Raw genomic sequence first — 19,417 nt, 5'->3', positions numbered from 1 at the left:
TCCTGAACAATCGATGGCAGCTGACATAAGTGAGTCCGTAGAAGTTGCAATGCCAGCCTTCCAAATTTACTGAAACTTCGGCACTAGGAACAAGTATTATTTAATTATCCTGATACTAATGATTCGAATTACATTTGGGTTATAACTGACACATTAGTTTCTAATTTTCACTAATCAACTCCTTATTAATAGTATGGATGAGGCTATTGAATGGAAAATCTACAAAGAAATAAACATTAAAGAGCTTTGTGTCAGTCATTCGACAGGGACTTTAATCTTCATAAATCAAGACATAAACATTGATTATTTAAACAATGATGGACACTTTATGTTGGGAAATATTGCAAAAATTTCTTAAGAAATTAAAAATGCACGTAAACGATTCGGTATCCTTCAACAGATGCACTCGTTGAAATCGCTTCGATGGAATTAATGGATTCACTTTCGGCCACATTTCGTTTCCTCAAATAATCCAAGCTCTTACCTTTACCTTCAGACACAAATTTGCCTTTAAATCGGCATAAAGACGCCATCACTTCAGCCCAAAGGTATATTTAATAACTTAAGGCTAAGTAAAAGGGATAATAAAACGAGTAATATTGTCACAATGCAACGTAACTCTACGAGGTAACGTAAACAAACAAAGGTGCTCTACCGCTGTGAAACTACGATATGTTGGCAGCGTTGTCAAGTTGGTGGTCAGCAATTATAAATAAACCATTTTTCCAAATTAGGTTGAAATTAACAGAGCAAAAGGTCTCATTAGTTAAGTTCATTTTATTCATCACAAATGATGTAGTTATAAAGCTTTACTGTATTTCCAGAGAAAGTATTTAAATTCTTCCGATACCTAAGAGTCAATATAACAGCCATTCTTCATATCACTAGATTATTCCATTTTAAGTAAAATTCATGCATTGTACAGCTATTTTGATTGATTTAGCATTACTTTTAATTTTTATGAATGACTAATTTAGCGATTCTAACTCGTTGTTATCGAGTTTATCTAACTAATGAAAGCAGTATTTCGAAGCGCAGGTTCCTCCTTAAAATTGGTGGTCCAGATGAATTCTCCGAATGTGATTCATAATCGCAATAATTTGATTTGCCGTGACCAGCGGTTAATGAGAGAACGGAAAACGCATGCATTGCTTCCCGATCCCGTGGTTTCCAATTTTTTTTTCTGAGAGCTCATGAACACGCGCCATTTCAGGGTTCGTCGATTTGTCACTCTTGCCGACATTTTCATGTTTCCGAGGCCGCTTAGGTATGTTCGTCGCAGCACCCGCGTGCCGGGCGCATCCTCCGCGCGGGCAAGGCTGACACTGCGGCTGCTTAGGTGTGTAGCGGCCTTTATGCCCCAAGCTTATCGTCTATGCTCAAAACATTTATCCTCCTGGAATCGATGGAATCGGAATCGACTTTAGGCGATCGATTCTCGATTCCGATTCCGTGCCCGAGAATCGGTGGAATCGAGAATCGACATTTGGAATCGACTCATCCCTACTTTTACCCTTTACTAAGTTTTTTTTTCAGCCCTGTTCTGACTCAACTATCAATAATTTGTCCATTCATTGGGAGTGATTACTACTACTATGTACTTTGAAAAATTGTATTTTTAAGGGTCACGTTTTTCATGCTGTAAATGTGACCATATGATAACTACTAATGATTTGAATTTGTTGAGCATAGCGTAGGACCTGTGTGGGTCTCCTTGAATAACATTGTTTTCTATCTTCCAAGTCATCAATTTTAATTTCTTCTATAAGGGATGGGACTGTTCCAGGTGGTCTCTGCCATCCTTTCTCCATCCCAATTCTCGGTCTTTTTTTTTTTTAAAAAAAAGCTGGTGTTCTCTTCTCATGCCTTGATTATTTAAAGCTATCAATGATGTTCATTTGATTGTTATAAAAACTATGTGAAATTATCACATCAAGTTATCTCACAAGTGAGTGGTTCCATTGCGTGCCTAAGGGTGAAAATCCGTGTTATGCTTATTGCTCTAAAATCCCTAAAGACCAGAGAGGTTTTAGACCTTGTTGGCCTTGCTGTCTAATTCTTTCATACTCTATCGGAGACTGGTGCCAAAGTGGGTTGTTGGTAGGATTTGGCCTATGCCCAAGCTGCCTTAATTAAGGATTAATGACAGCTGAAGTGTATATATTTATTGGTGAATTTACTGAGTACAACATATGAAGCTACGTCCACTCAAGGCAATAATGGCATTGAGGGAATTTTAGTGGAAACTTCCATTCGTAATAATGTGCTTTTTTGACGTTTGAAACTAATGCAATTGGAACATGACTGTAAATTTATTAATCTTAGTATGTATTGCATTTTTTAATATAGTTTCATAATTTTCCTACTTCTACTAACTTTACAATTTTCTGTGCAGCCAATTGCACAAATTCCTTATTATCACTTTTTCTGAATCAATCGAAGCCTTCAAAGAAGCACCAATCATTCAGAAATTATCGATTGCATTGGCTCTATTAAAAATTTTAAATTTTTCACCATCAATACTGGATGCATTTTCTCACCAGTTGGAAAATTTAAAAAGATGGTGTCTAATTTTCACTCAAAAACCCATGTCATAACAAATCCCCATCATGATAATCCGGTTGCAATAGCAGCTCCTTGATGTGTATCCAAATGTCATGATGGTGGCCTCAGCATAACAGAATGAGTAAAATACTTGAAAATCTGAATTCCGCTGAAGCAGAGGTTGGTTCTTTATTGGGTAGTCACCCAAAGTTGCCATTGCAATGGAGCAAGTACATAATTAGGGTTGGCATCTGAGTGATGGCAGTGTAGAAAGGAAAAAATGCCAGATACTTTATCCAGATACAAATCTGTGTATCTAGTAGTGGTGATGTCAAGGGCAGTAATGCTAACACTAAGTAATTATTGCCCTGTGTGGACATTTTGCCTGTTATGCATCTTTGGATTGTGTGAAATCCATACGCAGGACCAGTCTTGTTTTCCTCTTTCATACATGACTCTCATTTTTTTCTTTCGTGAAAATACTCAGTTAACATATTTAAGAGCTCTGTTTAAAGTTTGTGGCCCCTGCAGGAAAAACCATTTGAGTCTATTTTGATGAGCTTGTGGCGGATGGGAGGGGCCTCACGACAACTCACTGCCACCCACCTCGCTCAGTTACACGTTTGCTCTCATGAGACCAAACGCTTAAACTCACCCCTTTTCTGAGTCCACCACCACCAGCCACCCTTCCCTTTGAATCTTGGCTAACTTTCCAAACAACCTCCTCCATGGTCACATGCATACCTATTTCCCTCTCCCTGCTGCCCTGCACCTTTTAGTGCCTAGAACTTTTAACAGAGAATACGAGGCTTTCAGTCAAAACCTTATTTTTTGTGAGTGAAAATTTTTCAAATTAGCTTCAGTGCCGAGTATTACAGGTCCACCTTTTTGACTTTACTTCTGGTTCTAAGCTCAAGAGCTTAATTGTGGAATGAAAAACTGAGCTGGCCCATTCTTCATTTCTTCCCATGTCATCATTTTAATTAACTTCTGCTTGAATTCTAATTCTTGCTCTTTCATGCCCTTCACTGTGCACTCTAATTACTCCTAACAACCATCACATTGGCAGTATGAGTTCATACTTTATTCTCTGATGTTTTCACAGTTTCTTCCATCAATTATTTGTGTCCCTATTCGGAAATGAAGCGTCTGAGTCATTTTCACAAGATTTTATGCTCTTCCTAGATTACTTCAAGGGAATGAGTTGTACATGTATCACTCCTAAACAGTGGAAATAAATGTCTGTCACCATTGTGTAGTAAGGTGAAGGAAATGAAAAGCATGCTGCCCTTGGCAGAGGATGCCCATCCTCCCCTTCAGACAGTTGATGTCTAGTGTATGTGGTTCCTATCTGACGTGGCAGACTGGATCTGGGTGTGGGTGTGGCTGAGCAAGCAAGCGATCTCTCGGAGGCGCAAGGGATAAGCGAGGAAACTTCGTAAATGGGTTGTGTATGCGGTGGCTGACCGTCAAGCCTCGAACCTTGGGCAAAGAATAATATGCAAGTGTTGGCTAAGGCTATAATTGTGCGCCTTATTTGCAAAGCCATTGGCCAAATGGCGACGAGGCCAGGGGATTTCAATAGAAAGAATGGGCACGAGCCGAGGTGCGTTTGGAAAGGGTTCTTGGCCACTTCCAACCGTCAACGTCCTCTGGCCAAAATTCAAATGAACAATGGGGCAACAAACATTTATTCTCCTACTTTAAGGAGTGCGACTCGCAGCATACATTACTGCAAAACCCCTTGATAACAACCGTTGGGGGAGGAGCAAAATGTTGGGCTATAAAGACTCAGATGCAGTATTTCTCGAAAGGATCACTTGCTATAGTTAGTAAAGTATTCTTCTGATCTTTAATCTGTATGTGTTAAAATCTTACTGCATATCAAAATTTGTCATACTCAGCCATCATATATTTCAGGAATCTTTGTGTGCCATATTTTACACACATACCTTATGGATTAATTCCAAAACGGTTGAGGATCATGCATATTTGTGTGTGCTATTTTGAAATCTTATCAGAAAGAATATTCAAACTGTGAACTTGTAAATTATTGGATGTTTATGTAAGGTGTTCTTTTATTTCATGGGTCCAAGCATATGAGTCATTGTTTATTTGTGGGGATTAGAATGGATGGAATAACTGTTGCTTAAATTGCTTCTTTCTTGCTCACCACCAACTCTCTCTCTTCCCCTCTCCTTCTTGCCTCTTCTTCTCACCTGCAGCCCATCTACCTGGGTTTTCACATGATTCACTGCGATGAAGGTACATACTTATTTTTCTTCCTCACTATTTTGACGTTAGCTTGTTTTTTTTTACCAAATCTTGTAGTTTAAAATGCAAGTAATTATTGCTGGGGTTCAGCATTCTTTTGTAAGGAACTTTCATATTTTGAAGTAGAAAAAAGGATTGTAATTAGTCTGAATGAATTTGCATGTTTACCATATTCTGCACATTTCTCAATTGCCTAGTTTCCGCCATGCAAACCCTACTACTATGGTTAGAGGATGATGGGTAACCTGATTATATAGACCTCTTCAGCCTTCGCCTTGTGAATGTTCGTTGCTCCGAAAAGTAGATGTTGTACTTATCCGCTGTAATTTAATCGCCTAACCAGTGTCGTATGAGTAGCTGCAGTCACACACACACAATAGTGATTGATTTTTAATCTATGTTCCCTGCTAACCCAGGTTATGATTTTAATCACGGTTGGCGCTCTGCTGTCAACACCATGAAATATTACCCACTTCACTGCTAACCAGTGGTAGAAGATTTTAGTGGAAAAAGCTTATGCCCCTGTTGCACTATAAGAAAAACCTCTCCACTGCATGTATGTAGTTTCTTATCTTTTGCACATGATACAAGTTCATCTTCAGGCAATGCTGCAAACTTCATGTTTGACTTAATGCACCTCATACTTCTTTTAAATCTAGCTAGTCTTTTTCATATCATTTTGCTGCTGTGTTTCATGAAACTAATGTATTCTATTATTAATTTAAGGGTAACACACTTGAGGTGCATTTTGTGAAATCATTGGGGATAGCAATTGTATTTCTAAAAAAAAACATTATCATTGAGGTTGCAAGTCCAAGTATTTTTATCCTTCTTTCCATTCTGTTTTAAGGATGAGTTTTAATGGTAAGGATACAAATGAGGCACAATGCTTCTTCAGGCTTCCACTCACTGGCAGGCACTCTGCAGCAGTTTGTCATGTATGTTGACTTGCCTTTGAAAGCCTCTCTCTAACAATGGAAGCCATCTTGAATGCCACACTCTGAATGTTTGTTGATGTTGTATGGTACGGACAAATGTATTTACCCTTTGGGCAAAATTGTTAGGTTTGGTGTGTCAGAATTTCCTGTGCTCTGGAAATTTCAGGGAATTTTATCTTCACTGAAAATGTCAGGAATTCTCATCAAAACATCAGTTGACTTTGGACTTTTCTAAGGGGTCAATGTGTGTAAATAAAACATCGAGGGAAGTGATGTGCCTTTTTTATGGCTAGGTGCTCAGACAAATGAAGTGTACAATTGAAGAGTATGTTTCAGCAAGTTATGAAGACGAATTCTCCCAGTTGTATTTTTGGCATTCCTCCTTTTACCCAGAATGCAATGGTTTTTGGAATTTCTGGAAGCTGAAATTTTGTACTTCTTCCTTTTATCATTCTCAATAATCACTCTGAGAAAAGTCAATTCCTTCACTTTTTAAAGTTTTTGACGCTTCTTTTGTGAAGTGTGGCTGTGATAAGATGTTGTGGCTGAGTGCCAGCGTATAGATATTATTTAAATCCAAGAATGGGTGGTGATGTAAATTTCTCTGAAACTATTTTGAAGTTTTAATTATGCAGTTTGTTGTTTATTTGTCTCATTATTTGCAAGTTTAGAAAAGCATTTAAGGCAGATAATCCTAAAGATATACTGAACCATGTCTTATTAAAAGTATCTGTGGCATTAGTGGTAGGACAACCTGACTTATTGATGTGCTATCTCTTTATTACAAAGTCATCTCGTATTAGTTACAAAAAATTAATCCATAGTTTCTCATGAAAAATCAAAATAATGCATAGGTTATGTAGAAATCTGAGGGTATTCCCCTCAAATGGTCGGCTCCTTCTGTGCGTGCGTGTGTGAGCACAGCTATTTGGTATTTTCAGGATTTGTGGAGCGTGTTTCTCATTGCTTCACCAATTATCAGGATTTGGGTAATGGCGAACCCTGAGTGGATAATATCACGCCTAATTGAGAACATTTTTTTATGTGGGGTGGTATGTCGCACCTAATATAGATGTACCTCACATCCCAACTTTGCCATTTTCAACTGTACAATGATCCACCCTGAGATATTCTTAGAAATTGGATAATATGAATGTAATTATGTATCAATGGATGTATATTATGTATCATGGATTTTTATCCTGACAGAGTTGCTCCATTATGGGCTACTTGACCAATTTTACTCCATTTTTGATGATGATAGTGTCTGAAAAGGAGAGAGATGCTTGTTTTTTTTTCTGTTTTGTTGATCTGTCACCTACTTCTGACACTATTACTGATAGAAAAGTGACCTCAAACCCAAACCCTTTCGTAGGGAAGTGGATGACATCAGCAGTTAATGCAAAGCAGCTCACTGCTTCTCAGCCACTCATCACCCTTAGTGGAACTGTATCATGTAGTTTGTGGTTAGCACCACTTTGGTGAGCAATTCTTTCTCTCTATGAGCAGCTCTATCAGAACGAGTAAATAAATCAGAACTCTAATGACATCACCAACTCATGGATAGTGGGCAACAACTTTTTTGTTGTCTTACTTTCAACTAATGAGAGAAAGGCTACATGAGGAAGGACTTTTTCCTTTTTGTAAACTTCCCCTCCATCAGCTGAATTCTAATACTGAATTGAGTTTTTGTGCCCAGCGAACGACTTCATTTTGGCAGTGCAGATTACTCCATGTCCTTAAAGGTGAATATGCTGTGCCATACTCCTTAATCTTCCTTGAGTTTATTAAAATTAAGCTGCTGGGTGTTCGCATTCCTGTGGAACCCATGTCAATTGGAGCTACAGTAGAAATTCCATGGCAGCTAATTGGCTGCATGAAATGCATTACTTTTTTCTGCTCCTAATGTAATATTTTCTTACTATTCAATAATATAAGTCTATAACAACCTTTGAAAAATACGCTCATGTAAAGACGCATTAAATTGAATGCAAGAAATACTATAGCATCTTGCAATCTGATCTAAGAAGAAAATTAACTCTGCTTTGGGAACAGTTAGCCTGTATGTACATCCAAAAATACTTTACTCTTTAATTAAAAAGAAATAAAAGCGGGCATGACATGAATCAGGAAATCTAGATGAAAATTTGACAAATCACAAAATTAAAAACTGGCAGGGAACTTGCGAATAATACCGAGGTTGCCTGAGAAAATTCATGGAGATCTAAGTTATTTTCTTTAACAAATCTCCAAGTCAAACAATTCCCTCATCTCTATTTGCATCACAAAACTCGGAGACGTCATGACGTACAATATACATATGTACTTAAATCTGCATTCTCTCATCAGGCTGCAGTTTCTTCACTAGGCATCTTCCGCAAATTACTGCTATCTGCTATGTTTTGCGCAAACTTGGCAAATTACTTGCAGACAAGACTTACTCTGTTATTTTTAAGTGACCCATGTAAGTAATTAATTCCCTTTTGAACAGTTGAAATGGTATTAGGTGTGATGACTTAGGGTTTCTTGTACGCTTTTGGAGAGGAAGAATCGGATGTCTTCAGGAAGCCTCCATTTTGTAGCTTGGTTTCTGAAATCGGGTTCTGTCAATAGCTGGGCAAGTTCATGTAGATATTGCCTTCTGAAATTTTCTTCTCAAGTGACATTTGTTTTATAAATTTTGCTCGTGTTAATTCACACAACATCCAGTTGCCCAAAGAAAACTCTCATGGGTCGTCATACAGACTGTCCCAAGGGTCATGTGTCATTTTTGACCTGTAATTTTAGTAACTTTCCATATATCAATGTTCATGAAAATTGGCACAGTTATAGGGAAAGGTCCTAAGTTTTGTTGAGTGTAAGCAAAATTTTACAATTTTGACCTTTTGACCTCACAATTTGGGTCCAAACCAAAAATTTGAATTTGCCATATGGGGTTTCAATGTTTAAAAAATCGAGATAGAAAAATGTCTGAATTTCATCGACCAAGAAGTCAATTCTTAGGGTTTCGGACTCAAGAAACACGAAAATAACACTTTTATTTACGAAAATTCTACCGTTGACCCAGTAAGGTCACCGTCAAGTCATAAGGGTGACAAAAAGACTGGCATACCAACAAAGGTGTCGATCCATGGGTTTTATAGGGTGCCCAAGTCATTGGTATTGTCCAAATACCCGTATTATTCACTAATTGACCTCCGAGGGTCACAATGGGGGTCAAAGGTCATAGAGTTAAACGTTGGGCTATCATGACAACCAACGTGTCAAACCATAGGTTTTGAAGGGTGCCAAAGTCGGTTAGGCAGTTCATAGGTCCGTATTGTTGGTTTTTTTACCTCTGAGGGTCACAATGGGGGTCAAAGGTCATAGAGTTAAACGTTGGGCTATCATGACAACCAACGTGTCAAACCATAGGTTTTGAAGGGTGCCAAAGTCGGTTAGGCAGTTCATAGGTCCGTATTGTTGGTTTTTTGACCTCTTGAGGGTCACAATGGGGGTCAAAGGTCATAGAGTTAAACGACATCCTCTCTCTCTATCTCTTTTGCCTTGGAGTTTTCCTTCCATGATATTGTTGATCAAGTAGTCGTGCCTGAGTAAGTCTCCTATGAGCTTTGCCTTCTCATTTTAATCTTTTCCAAGAGTTCTCTCATTCATGGACTTCATTTAGTACTTAATCCATTGGTTTTTTTGCCTGTCCACTGGTTCTTGTGACACTCTTCCAAAAAAGCATTTCCGCAGCTTCAAGTCTGCTCGTTTCCCTCATAATATTCAGCTATGTGGATATTTCTTCTGATGCCATTGGCTGATGCAGTGTCAATGTTCTTCAATTCAAGTTTCTAAGCTTGAACTCTGTGGTCAATCATTTTTGTTTTTATTGAGACCAAAGTTCATAATTTAAAGTTACTTGTATCCATACCAAATTTAGTTAGTGGACAACTGCTGACAACAGAAAAATAATTCTGCCAAAAATGTGGTGATGATTAAATGGGTGTATTAAGTTGTGAGCTGACAGTGTCTTTCCCAAGTTTCATTTCCGTTTTGCCTTTTTCACTTCCCATATTCACTCACCATAGAGCAACTTAGAAGACATCTTTGAGCAGAAGGACAAAATGATATGAAGTGTGAACTCTGGACTTAATGGGGTCATACACTCAGATCCAAAATACTATTTCATTAAAATACCAAATGTGGTAGATGAAAGGGTAAGAGAAGTTAGGACCTGAAAAAAACCTTCCTCATTCAGGCACTCTCTTGTGATATTGTAAATCTTTAAAAAAAAAATGCCAAAGTTGTCTGCGACTTTTCATGAGTTGTTGACATCAGCCTGGGCCTCACAAATGGATCCCTATCAGTTGAGTGTGTATTTGAGTTGAAAGACTGTGGTTGGTCACTGCTGTGAATTATCCTGTTCCTTCTGACCAACACAGTAAACTAATGCCCACATTTGAAGAGGATTTAAACATTACGGCCATTGGATTCATCATTTCATACCACAATGGAGGCTGTGCAGCTCACCTTTCTTGTTCTTATTGTGATTTGACAAAATAAAGAGGCCCTGCCTGAATTTACGTGTCTTATGCAAGTTAGCCTGCAAAATGGGACCAACAGTTGTGAAAAATGTTGAAAAGAGTGTTTGCCATGGAACTCCTAACTAAAGGAACGTGGCTTGTTGAAAACAAAATGGGTTTGTGTGTCATTTCTAGTCTGTTGAACGTGATAAAGTTTGAGAAATGAAGAGATGTGTAGTTTTCCGTGTTTCCATCCGCCCCCTACTTCTCGAGCTATTCACAACTATAGATCGACAGCCTAAGCACTATTGCAGATGTGTACGTCAGTGACATCATTAACTCGTGCAGACCAAGTCGCTCATCTTCTCACCCTTGTGCATGGCATATTTTGTGTTTTCTTTCTTCAAACTTACATGAGAAAGGCTGAAGGAGGAAGTTATCTCATCCTTCCCTTTCATTCTCAGAAACCTTTTAAAGGGGAGTGAATCTGGGTGAACAACCTCATTGTGTTGCATGTGGATGCTTAAGAACATGGGAACATCAGTTTTCATTCTGTTATGTGTTACCTTCTCATAGCCTTTCCTTCTTGATTCTCTCCTCCGAAATTTTATGCACAGTTCATGGCCTGTTCTTGTTCACTTTGCCTAGTGAGTACAACAGCTATGATGGCTTAGCTTTTGACAGCTTAAAAGCTAAACGAGATTTTCCTGTCCAAGACCCTAGCCTAAGCACTAAACTTTTAGCAATCCATCAGCAATGAATGAAGAAGCTATTGCCGTTTGTGGTGGCACAACTTGTAAGCGTTTTAGTAGGTAAGAGTTTTACTCTGTGGTCTTCGGTATCGTTTTTAGTAAGCCATACTTCTTTTTTTTCATTCCTTTTCGGTAATATGTAGTGTGTGTATTAAGTGTTTGGTGAAGTGCCATTTATGTATTTTGTTCATCTTATGCTCAATGACTTAACACCCTAGCATGATTATTTTAGACTTATGTTGCATGTACATACATTACAATTATATTTGCATGCATTGAAATTATTTAAAATTAATCTTTTGAAATTGTACCTGTGGTCTTTATCTTATTTTGTTCTGAATTAAGTATAACAAGTTTTTATGATCATTTCATGTTATGCTTTGTGCATAAGTTACTTCTTGTAAATCCATTGTCCTCAGCTTAGTACATATGTTAATGCTTCTACAGCCGTTTTAATTTTTTATTTGGCTATAATTGTATGGGAAACTACTGCTAATAATGTTAGTCTATATTTTGAACACTGCATAATCCACTAATGTTATCAAATTTGTAAAATGTTTCATCTCGTTCAAGTGTATTTGCATATTCTTCTCAATCTCCTCTGTACTAGTGTCCCAAAAGTATGTAGTGATTCCTAGGAATTTCAAAAAAGTAAATGTCTAAACAAACATGTCTCTGTGCATTCCGTATCAAATGAACCAGAAAAACGGGAAAATGCAACCCACTTACTTAAATTTTCATTGAATTTGGTACACATAGTTGGATTACATTTTAGCTTTTGAAGTCATTCTGCTGTTGCAGATCAGGTCTTGTAGATCTTTTTCTTCAAAGTAAAAAATAGGATGTTTGAAAATTTTCTATGTGACACTCTAATATATTTTTAGGATCAGACGTTATCTCCTTGTGTGGCCTTAGTCCCCATCCATTTCATGCTGCCCCCACCACCCCTCCTGCCCCCATTTCCTCAAAGATTTTGTAAGGGTATTATTTAAGAAAGTTTCTTCTGTTTTCGGTGATACCAGCCATAATACATATTGCGAAATTGCCGTTTGTATAAAGTAATTTGTAATTGAAGTTGTGGACGTTTAACAGAAAGCAATAATATTTATTTTCAAGGTTTAAATGGCCCTTCATAGTGCGCTTAAAATAAATCTGGACACTCTCAAAGGGAAAACATAACTCAAAGAATTCTACACTTCCCTCTTGGTGCGAACCTTTTTGCTGGGGTGTGCGTTCACGCAACGTTTTTTTTTTGTTGGCACACCTGCTGACACATACAATAATGAATGTTGTGGAGCAGGGTATAAGCTAATCCACTGTGCAGTGCACGGAAATCAATTAGATAAGATCAGGCTTAAGGTAGAAACCTGAAATTTATATGGAAACCAACCATGTGTACCAAATTTCATGCAAATCCGAGCTGGTGGGTTGCATGCCGTGGTACGATTGATATGGAATGACCCAGCTGTAGTTTTTAGAAGATTTATAGACTTCCTCTGTCCTCATCGCTTTCGTTTTTGCGCAAATGTACAGAAAAGTAGGCTAATTGTGAAATGCAACTGCCATATTTCAGTGTAAAAAGTGTCTGAGAGTTTTTCTCTTCTTTTTACAGCCAGTGTTCCTTAAATTTGGCTTGGTGAATGGTGCAGGTGAGTCGATTTTTCATTTTATTATGAATGACTTGTCAACTGTTGACGGCATTCCATGTGCCAAGTCCATCAGCAAAAACCGTTCATGACTGCAATTACGATGAAATTCAGTCACATGAATCTCCATGGATGGCAAATAAATAATGTATTTTTTTTAGGCACCAGAAGCCACATAATACGTGTGAAAGTTAACAGTCAGTTTGGTATATGTAATTAAAAAAACCTATCGTACTGCATACTATCGTTTTTGTTGTTCCTAGTTTGCTATATAATTTCAAGAGTATGTTTTATGCTCTCCTCTCTCTCCGTGTCACTCAAACTGTAAACAAATATCCAGTGTTCTATGTCATTGAATACTTCAGAGCTGATTTTCGCTAAATACATTATTTATTTTAATTCAAAATGTGCTAAGAGTACTTTAATTTTTGTGTAAATGGCCATTATGGAGTGAATTGCTATTTGAACAGGACAGTACAAATTATTTTATTGCAGTAAGCCCCAGCCGCGTTCTCAGTCTCCCCTTTTTGACAAAGTGCTGTGTTAGGCTGACCTTTTGTTCATGGAATGTCTTTCAATGGTAGTTAGAAAAACTATTTGAATATTTCATGACAAAACCTGCATGATAAAATATGATTTTTCATAGAGTCACTGATTGCTTTCGTAATTAAGGTGAGGTAATAATTCAGTGAGACAAAATTTCACTTGCTCATAATGAAAGGCAAGCAACTTGAAAATGAAAAACTGTGAAATCTCAACCGAGATGCAGGCCTTTGTCTGAGTGGCCAACGAAAACTTGCCTTGACCACAACAGGGGAAGAAATATTACAGCTTTCAGGTGATATACAGTGAGCTTTCTTAAAGTGATACCCTAAGAAAAAGTATATTTACCTGAAAACCATCTAGCTATTTTATAATCCAATTTAAATTTCAATATGAACTTTATGAGATAAGAAGCTATTTCCTTGCCTTAGCAATAGCTATGGCAACCCTTCCTCACAGTCACCACGAAATTCCAAAGTTCTGTCATTTTACATGCATTTAAATGGATTATTACGTGAGATGGGTATCATTATTCCATAATACCTATTAAGTTCATCAAATCCTCATTTATGTTTTAAAATTGGAACAATTTTAAACAAAATAACCTGGATTGCATAGTGGTCTGCTCAGAAAGCAAAGGGTCATTGGTTTAATTCCTGGGGTTGAGGGAAATTTTTTTCCCTTGCATGAAATGTATGTGAATGAAATATGTACTGTATTTAGAAAAATCTTCTCGGGATAGGTACCGCGCAGGTTAGATTATTTAAGAGCGCCGGACGTTTCGGGTACCGACTCGCTACCCATTCTCACGGCTACAGCCGTTGTTTGTAGCCGTGAGAATGGGTAGCGAGTCGGTACCCAAAACGTCGGCGCTCTTAAATAATCTAACCCGCGCGGTATCCGGAGAAGATTTTTCTAAAGTCGTTCGCCGGGAAAGTGTAAAATCATATATGTACTGTATTCTTTGATGATGATTGCTGGAAGCTCTTCTGATGCTGGCTGTGATCAGAACTCTGGGTTCAAAGTATCCTTGCTTTACTTCCAGGTGTGCTGTTAACTAGGCCATGTTCCTTGGGCCAATTCAACTCAAATGAGGTCAAAATCGCCTGTCCCATCTCATCTCCAAAAGTGGATGCAAACATGGTATCCAACACCATCACAAGATACATTCACATCAAGCACTCAGATTCGCCTGTTAGAATATTTAAAGAAACTACAGTTTGAAGTTTTGCTCGTAGTCATTTGTCTTTGTGTGTATTACTCAAATGATGAGAATCAAGATTGCCGATACAATAATCGTGTACCAACTGATTTTGGTTATTTTTAATGGCATTGATTGTATTCATGTGACTAGCATGAGTTGTCTGAGCATATTTGCACCTGCTTGTTTTTGTAGAGCCACTTGGTTATGTTAACAGAATAGTTTTTGTATAAACTCACTTCTTATTGTTTGCCACATTAGAAGGTATGCGAAAAATTTGCGTGATGGTCTGTGTTGTCCTTGTTGTTTGCTGTCTTCTGCTGTCTATTAGATGCAACCAACCGTTCTCTAGGCTAAGTTTTGTTTCTGGTGTTTTTTTCATCACCCAGAAATCTCATGGTTGCTCTAACTTTTAGACGTATATATGAGAATCTCATGCTACAAAAAAATTAATTTTTAAGTCAAAAATGGTGTTGTTTTTTTTAGTGTATGACTTCTGCTAGACTCTCTCTCATCTTTGTAAAAAAATTAAGTGGTCACGTTAATTATAGATAGTATAGACCATCAAAGATATAATGGTTGTCATCGAACCACTATGCCAAAGAACTTCAATTTGTTAATAAAAGTAAACATAGGCTGTAATCAGTCAAAGTTATACCACTCCACCAGGTGCCTGGGTAAGCAAGCCATTACTTGGGGAAAGTAATCACTGTTTTGCCTGGGGATACTGAACTGTAAATGCACTAATATTTTACTTATTTGAAGTAGCAATTTCTCTATCTACGCCTCACTATTAGCACATAATTGAATGGTTCAACCTGTAAACAGGTTTGCTGATCAATCGGTCTGAAAATATTCTCGGATAGCTATTTCCTTCGCATACTATTCAGTAGCTATTGCAAACCTTCCTGAGGGTCACCACCAAATTCCAGAGCGAGACCAGGACCGTTTCCAAAAGTGCCAGAGATGTTATCCTCATGAAATACATTATTACATCAAAATATCTACATTGCTTATGAAATTCCTTTAGGATAAATTTTGCAATAAATGATGTTATTTTGATCAAAACACATCATAAGTTCAATGTACTGAAGCTTCATGATTTCAGGAGTCGGCACGTGTAGCAAAGGTTGCATCTTAATAATAATAAATTGTTTCGTTAAAGCATCCCCCATACTTTGTCTTGCAGACCACCAAGACTGTATGTGTTCCATTATTGAGTAATGTTTTTTCGATTTCACTCAAGAATCCAGTTATGAAACAACTTAGGTCCTATGAACAAGAAACATTGCTTGCATAACGTGAGGTCGGACATCTTTGGTACTTCAGGAAACAGCTTTAGTGAAACTATTCTGGGACATGTAAGAATGTAACTACTATTTGTCCTCTCTCATTCCTCGTGAACACATTGCACCAAAAATGCGCATATACTATAGTGTATTCCCCACACTTTACCATTCATCCTGAGGACATCTCTTGTCCTGCACACATCAGGACGAGAACCACTCCTCTAGCACCTCTACTGTGGACTCATTCACAAATTTATATCATTGGCTATTTTGGTAAAGAGTTAGCAAAATAAAGAGACTCATTTCTAGATTCATTGCCTACTTCTTAAGCTATTCACGGCAAAAAAATCAATAGGCCAAATCCTTAGGCTGATGATGTCCCCAACTCATGCCCAGTGGGTCACCTTTTCGCGGCTTCTCCTTGGCCCTGCGCATGGGCCTCGCTCTGTCCTCTGTTGTTTTCTCTCTTGTCCTCAGTGAATAATTAAATGAGCAAAAACTCCAAGACGTCACCAACTCGTGAAAGTTGGCTTTTATCATTTTGTACTTACAAGGGGAAGGCTGAATGGGAAAAATTTTGAATGAACAAGCCTTTAATGATGTGGTCCATGTGACTCCTTAACAGGCAAGTCAATGTACACATTATTCCTTAAGTTCATCCACAGGAGTAACGTACCCTTAAATAGGCAAGTTTTTATAATGTGATGTAATGGCTTGTGCCCAGTATTAATTGTATTGCTAAGTAATTTTGCCCTAATTGCAGTACCATTGTCCAAAGAAATAGAATGATTCTCCAAATAGCACTTGCTAAACAGTGACACCTCAAGATGTGTCACTTAGTCGGAGGTTTTGTATTTCATTCATTGCTCTTTAATACATGCACTCAACTCTCAATAATCTGTGCTAATTAAGTGAGGTGAGGACTGGATGATCGCTATACATGGAAAATCGAGAATGTGATGTGTTCATGATATCAACATTTCACTTTGTACGGTGGAAAATACTTCACGTAGCAGTGGAGAAAGCGATCACCAACTTACCACTAACCAACAGCATCCAATTCTTATGAGGTCAAAAATGTTTACGTACACATAGAGTGGTGGCATCATTGAAAAATCAGCTTCAGCACTTGTGACACACTAATCTAACGTCTCATTGTCACTGCAAAATTTTAACACAATAACTCACATGAAAGTTTTAAGATAAGCTTATGTGATCAGTTTAATCAACTTACCAACATTCATACAAGATGGAACAATTTGTTTGACACCTAAATTTTTTTGGACCAATAAAATATTATAATTTTTATAAAATATCGGCTGTAGCTCACTTATGATTGCCATCCGATGGGCTTACAATAAGTTTGCTTAAACATCACATTAACTTGGTAACATGTGTAATTGTTGGCTATTTACTGAAATTGTTGGGCACAAGAGAATGCTTTTAATTGAATTTTAATTCCTTCCTTTTCCGTAAGGGGTGGACGTGATCTTCGTTAAAAGCACATGCCATCATGGTGTTAGCTTTTTGGCCTTCACCTGTATTATCTTGGGATAGCATACAGTAATAGAAAAAATCAAAAATCATCCACAAGCACATTATGTTGGGCTCCATTTGTTGGTAAATTTGTTTGATGCAGAGTACTTCCTTTATATTGTGATTAAATCATGTTATATTCAAAGAAATTAAGTATTTGAATGTGTTGTAAAGAAACATACACTTAAGTACATATTTGGATTCATTGAATTAATATACACGCATCTTTGAAGTGATTGTTTTTTATTGCTGTTGGTACGTTCTCCATAACTCTATGTGTAGGAAGGAGAATGTATTATTAGTAACCACATTATCTGGAGTTGAGTGTATATAATTTTGAAGTTCCTGCAGAAAACATCAACAGAAGTATTTAATGGCAAAGTGTTTTCAGTCCTGCATAGCAAATAGCTGTGCATATTTTGGGAAATATTTTCTTTTGCTATTTAAATTAGATTTTAATAGTGTTTGCTTAGTGAGATCAATGTCTTAAGATGGAAAATGATGCCCACAATAGTCTGAGTGAATGAAATGTTCTTCAATTGAAATTATGAATGAATAATCTCCATTAATCACAGCAGTCCAGAAATTCACCGTAATTTCATGTGGTTCATATTATTTGAGTTGATTTTTTCTGCAGTGCTAATTAGAGGAAGTATTAAATTGCCACTTTAGTCTGCTGGTGCTTGTTAGATCCAAAGAGCAAATGTGCTTACAATCAATCAGGAGTAGATAAGTACAATTTTATTTTTTTAACACTTCTCACAATTAATTTACCTCGTGAATAAAAGAGATATCACATGGAAAAACATTTCTTGCCCAATTTCATTCGCTATTTACTGGGTTAACCACGTCCTGTTGACCAAGAACACATCCGTCTTTCATTTCAACATTATGCATATCAATTTTAAACCATACAGAAAATATATTCATAAAAATATACAGTACCCACTCAAGATGTTGGTGAAATATGACTTAGTGTCTAGAGTTTGAGTGGCAACTTTGTGAATAGATCAATGGTGTACCATATATTTATGTATAGTGTACATTTTTAATGTCTGTAAAGTACATAAAATCTTGTTGTCTATATTGTTAAAATATTTAAGATGAAAATTGTATATCCTATTTTTGGTGTATTTATTGATGCAAAGTTTACCTCTTTTTTTTAATGTGAAAACTCATTTCAGGTTTCAATGCCATCAAGTCAGCTGTTGATTACTAGTCATTGTTTTGTTCATGTGTGCATCTACCACATTCAAATCACATACTGAGTCATGTTGTAGGTTAGATCAGCCATGAATTTTTTGTGATTCGGTGGCATTATGGCTGTATAAATAGTGCAATTTATGTGTGAGTTAAGTGTCTATACTGAATGGCATGTATGCTTTGGTGGAAATTAAGACTTGGTAGCTACAACCAAAAGGTAAAACTCATGAGCTTAAATACATATGATGCTTTACACCAAGTTCTGCCCATAATGTGCAGTATTTTGATTCCTTTAGCATATGTACATGCATGCAATAATTTGGGATTAAACAAAGAATAAGGTCTATTACTTAAAAAACTCAATATGTTACTTTAATTTTCAAATGTTGAAGTGGCAAATATAGACCTTAGGACTTAACAAATTCCCAATTATTAGTACAAACATTTATAATGAGACATTGCATAGTGCAAATATTGGGTAAATTGTTTAAATTATTTACACTATTGGCTTGTTTGACAAGTGACCATTGTGGAAAGAATAAAAATGTTGCTGTAAACATTGGCTAATTGTTTAACTGCATGGGAAATGTTGAGGAATTTTTAGAATTAAATATCCTCCGAGATATGGCAGAATTAGCTTGTGCATGTATTACACTCAGCCTTAAAAAGTCATGCATCTTACAATGAACTCTTGTCTTGTCAATGATCAAGTGTTACACATATTTTGAGGTTTTTTAAATAAATTTTAGAAAGTGTTGAATGTTGTTATTTCACAGAACTACCATCAAATATTAAGTTCTTGCAAGCAGTGACCATGGGCAGTCCAGCAGTAAACCTTAGCATCTCAGGCACACAATCATAGCCAGCCAACTTTTCAACGTTTTCAATCCCTTGCAAACAAATTTCTCCTTCCAAAGCCATTTTGTGACCAGCACCTAAGGGACATTCTTTAAGAAACATCGTAGGCAATAACCTAGCCTTTT

The 19,417-nt window shown here is 37.1% G+C and overlaps 1 protein-coding gene across 2 annotated transcripts in view; it reads left to right on the top strand.

Annotated features, from left to right (window-relative positions):
* Positions 1 to 19,189, top strand: part of LOC124154689 (inositol polyphosphate-5-phosphatase A) — a 61,419-nt gene extending 42,230 nt beyond the window's left edge. Inside the window, exons 14-16 of one of the 2 annotated variants that reach the window (XM_046528571.1) lie at positions 4,770 to 4,809; positions 12,629 to 12,665; positions 14,251 to 14,336. In XM_046528571.1, coding sequence (XP_046384527.1) covers positions 4,770 to 4,809; positions 12,629 to 12,642 — 54 coding nt within the window. In that variant the 3' untranslated portion in view covers positions 12,643 to 12,665; positions 14,251 to 14,336. Of the gene's footprint in view, positions 1 to 4,769; positions 4,810 to 12,628; positions 12,666 to 14,250 lie in introns of both variants that reach the window. The other variant, XM_046528570.1, reaches the window with a different exon arrangement.
* The last annotated feature ends 228 nt before the right edge of the window (positions 19,190 to 19,417 follow it).

Source organism: Ischnura elegans, chromosome 2 (assembly GCF_921293095.1).
Source record: "Ischnura elegans chromosome 2, ioIscEleg1.1, whole genome shotgun sequence".
Taxonomy (NCBI): Eukaryota; Metazoa; Arthropoda; class Insecta; order Odonata; family Coenagrionidae; genus Ischnura; species Ischnura elegans.
The sequence above is the reverse complement of the archived record's forward strand: the minus strand, read 5'-3'. Positions and strand labels throughout refer to the sequence as shown.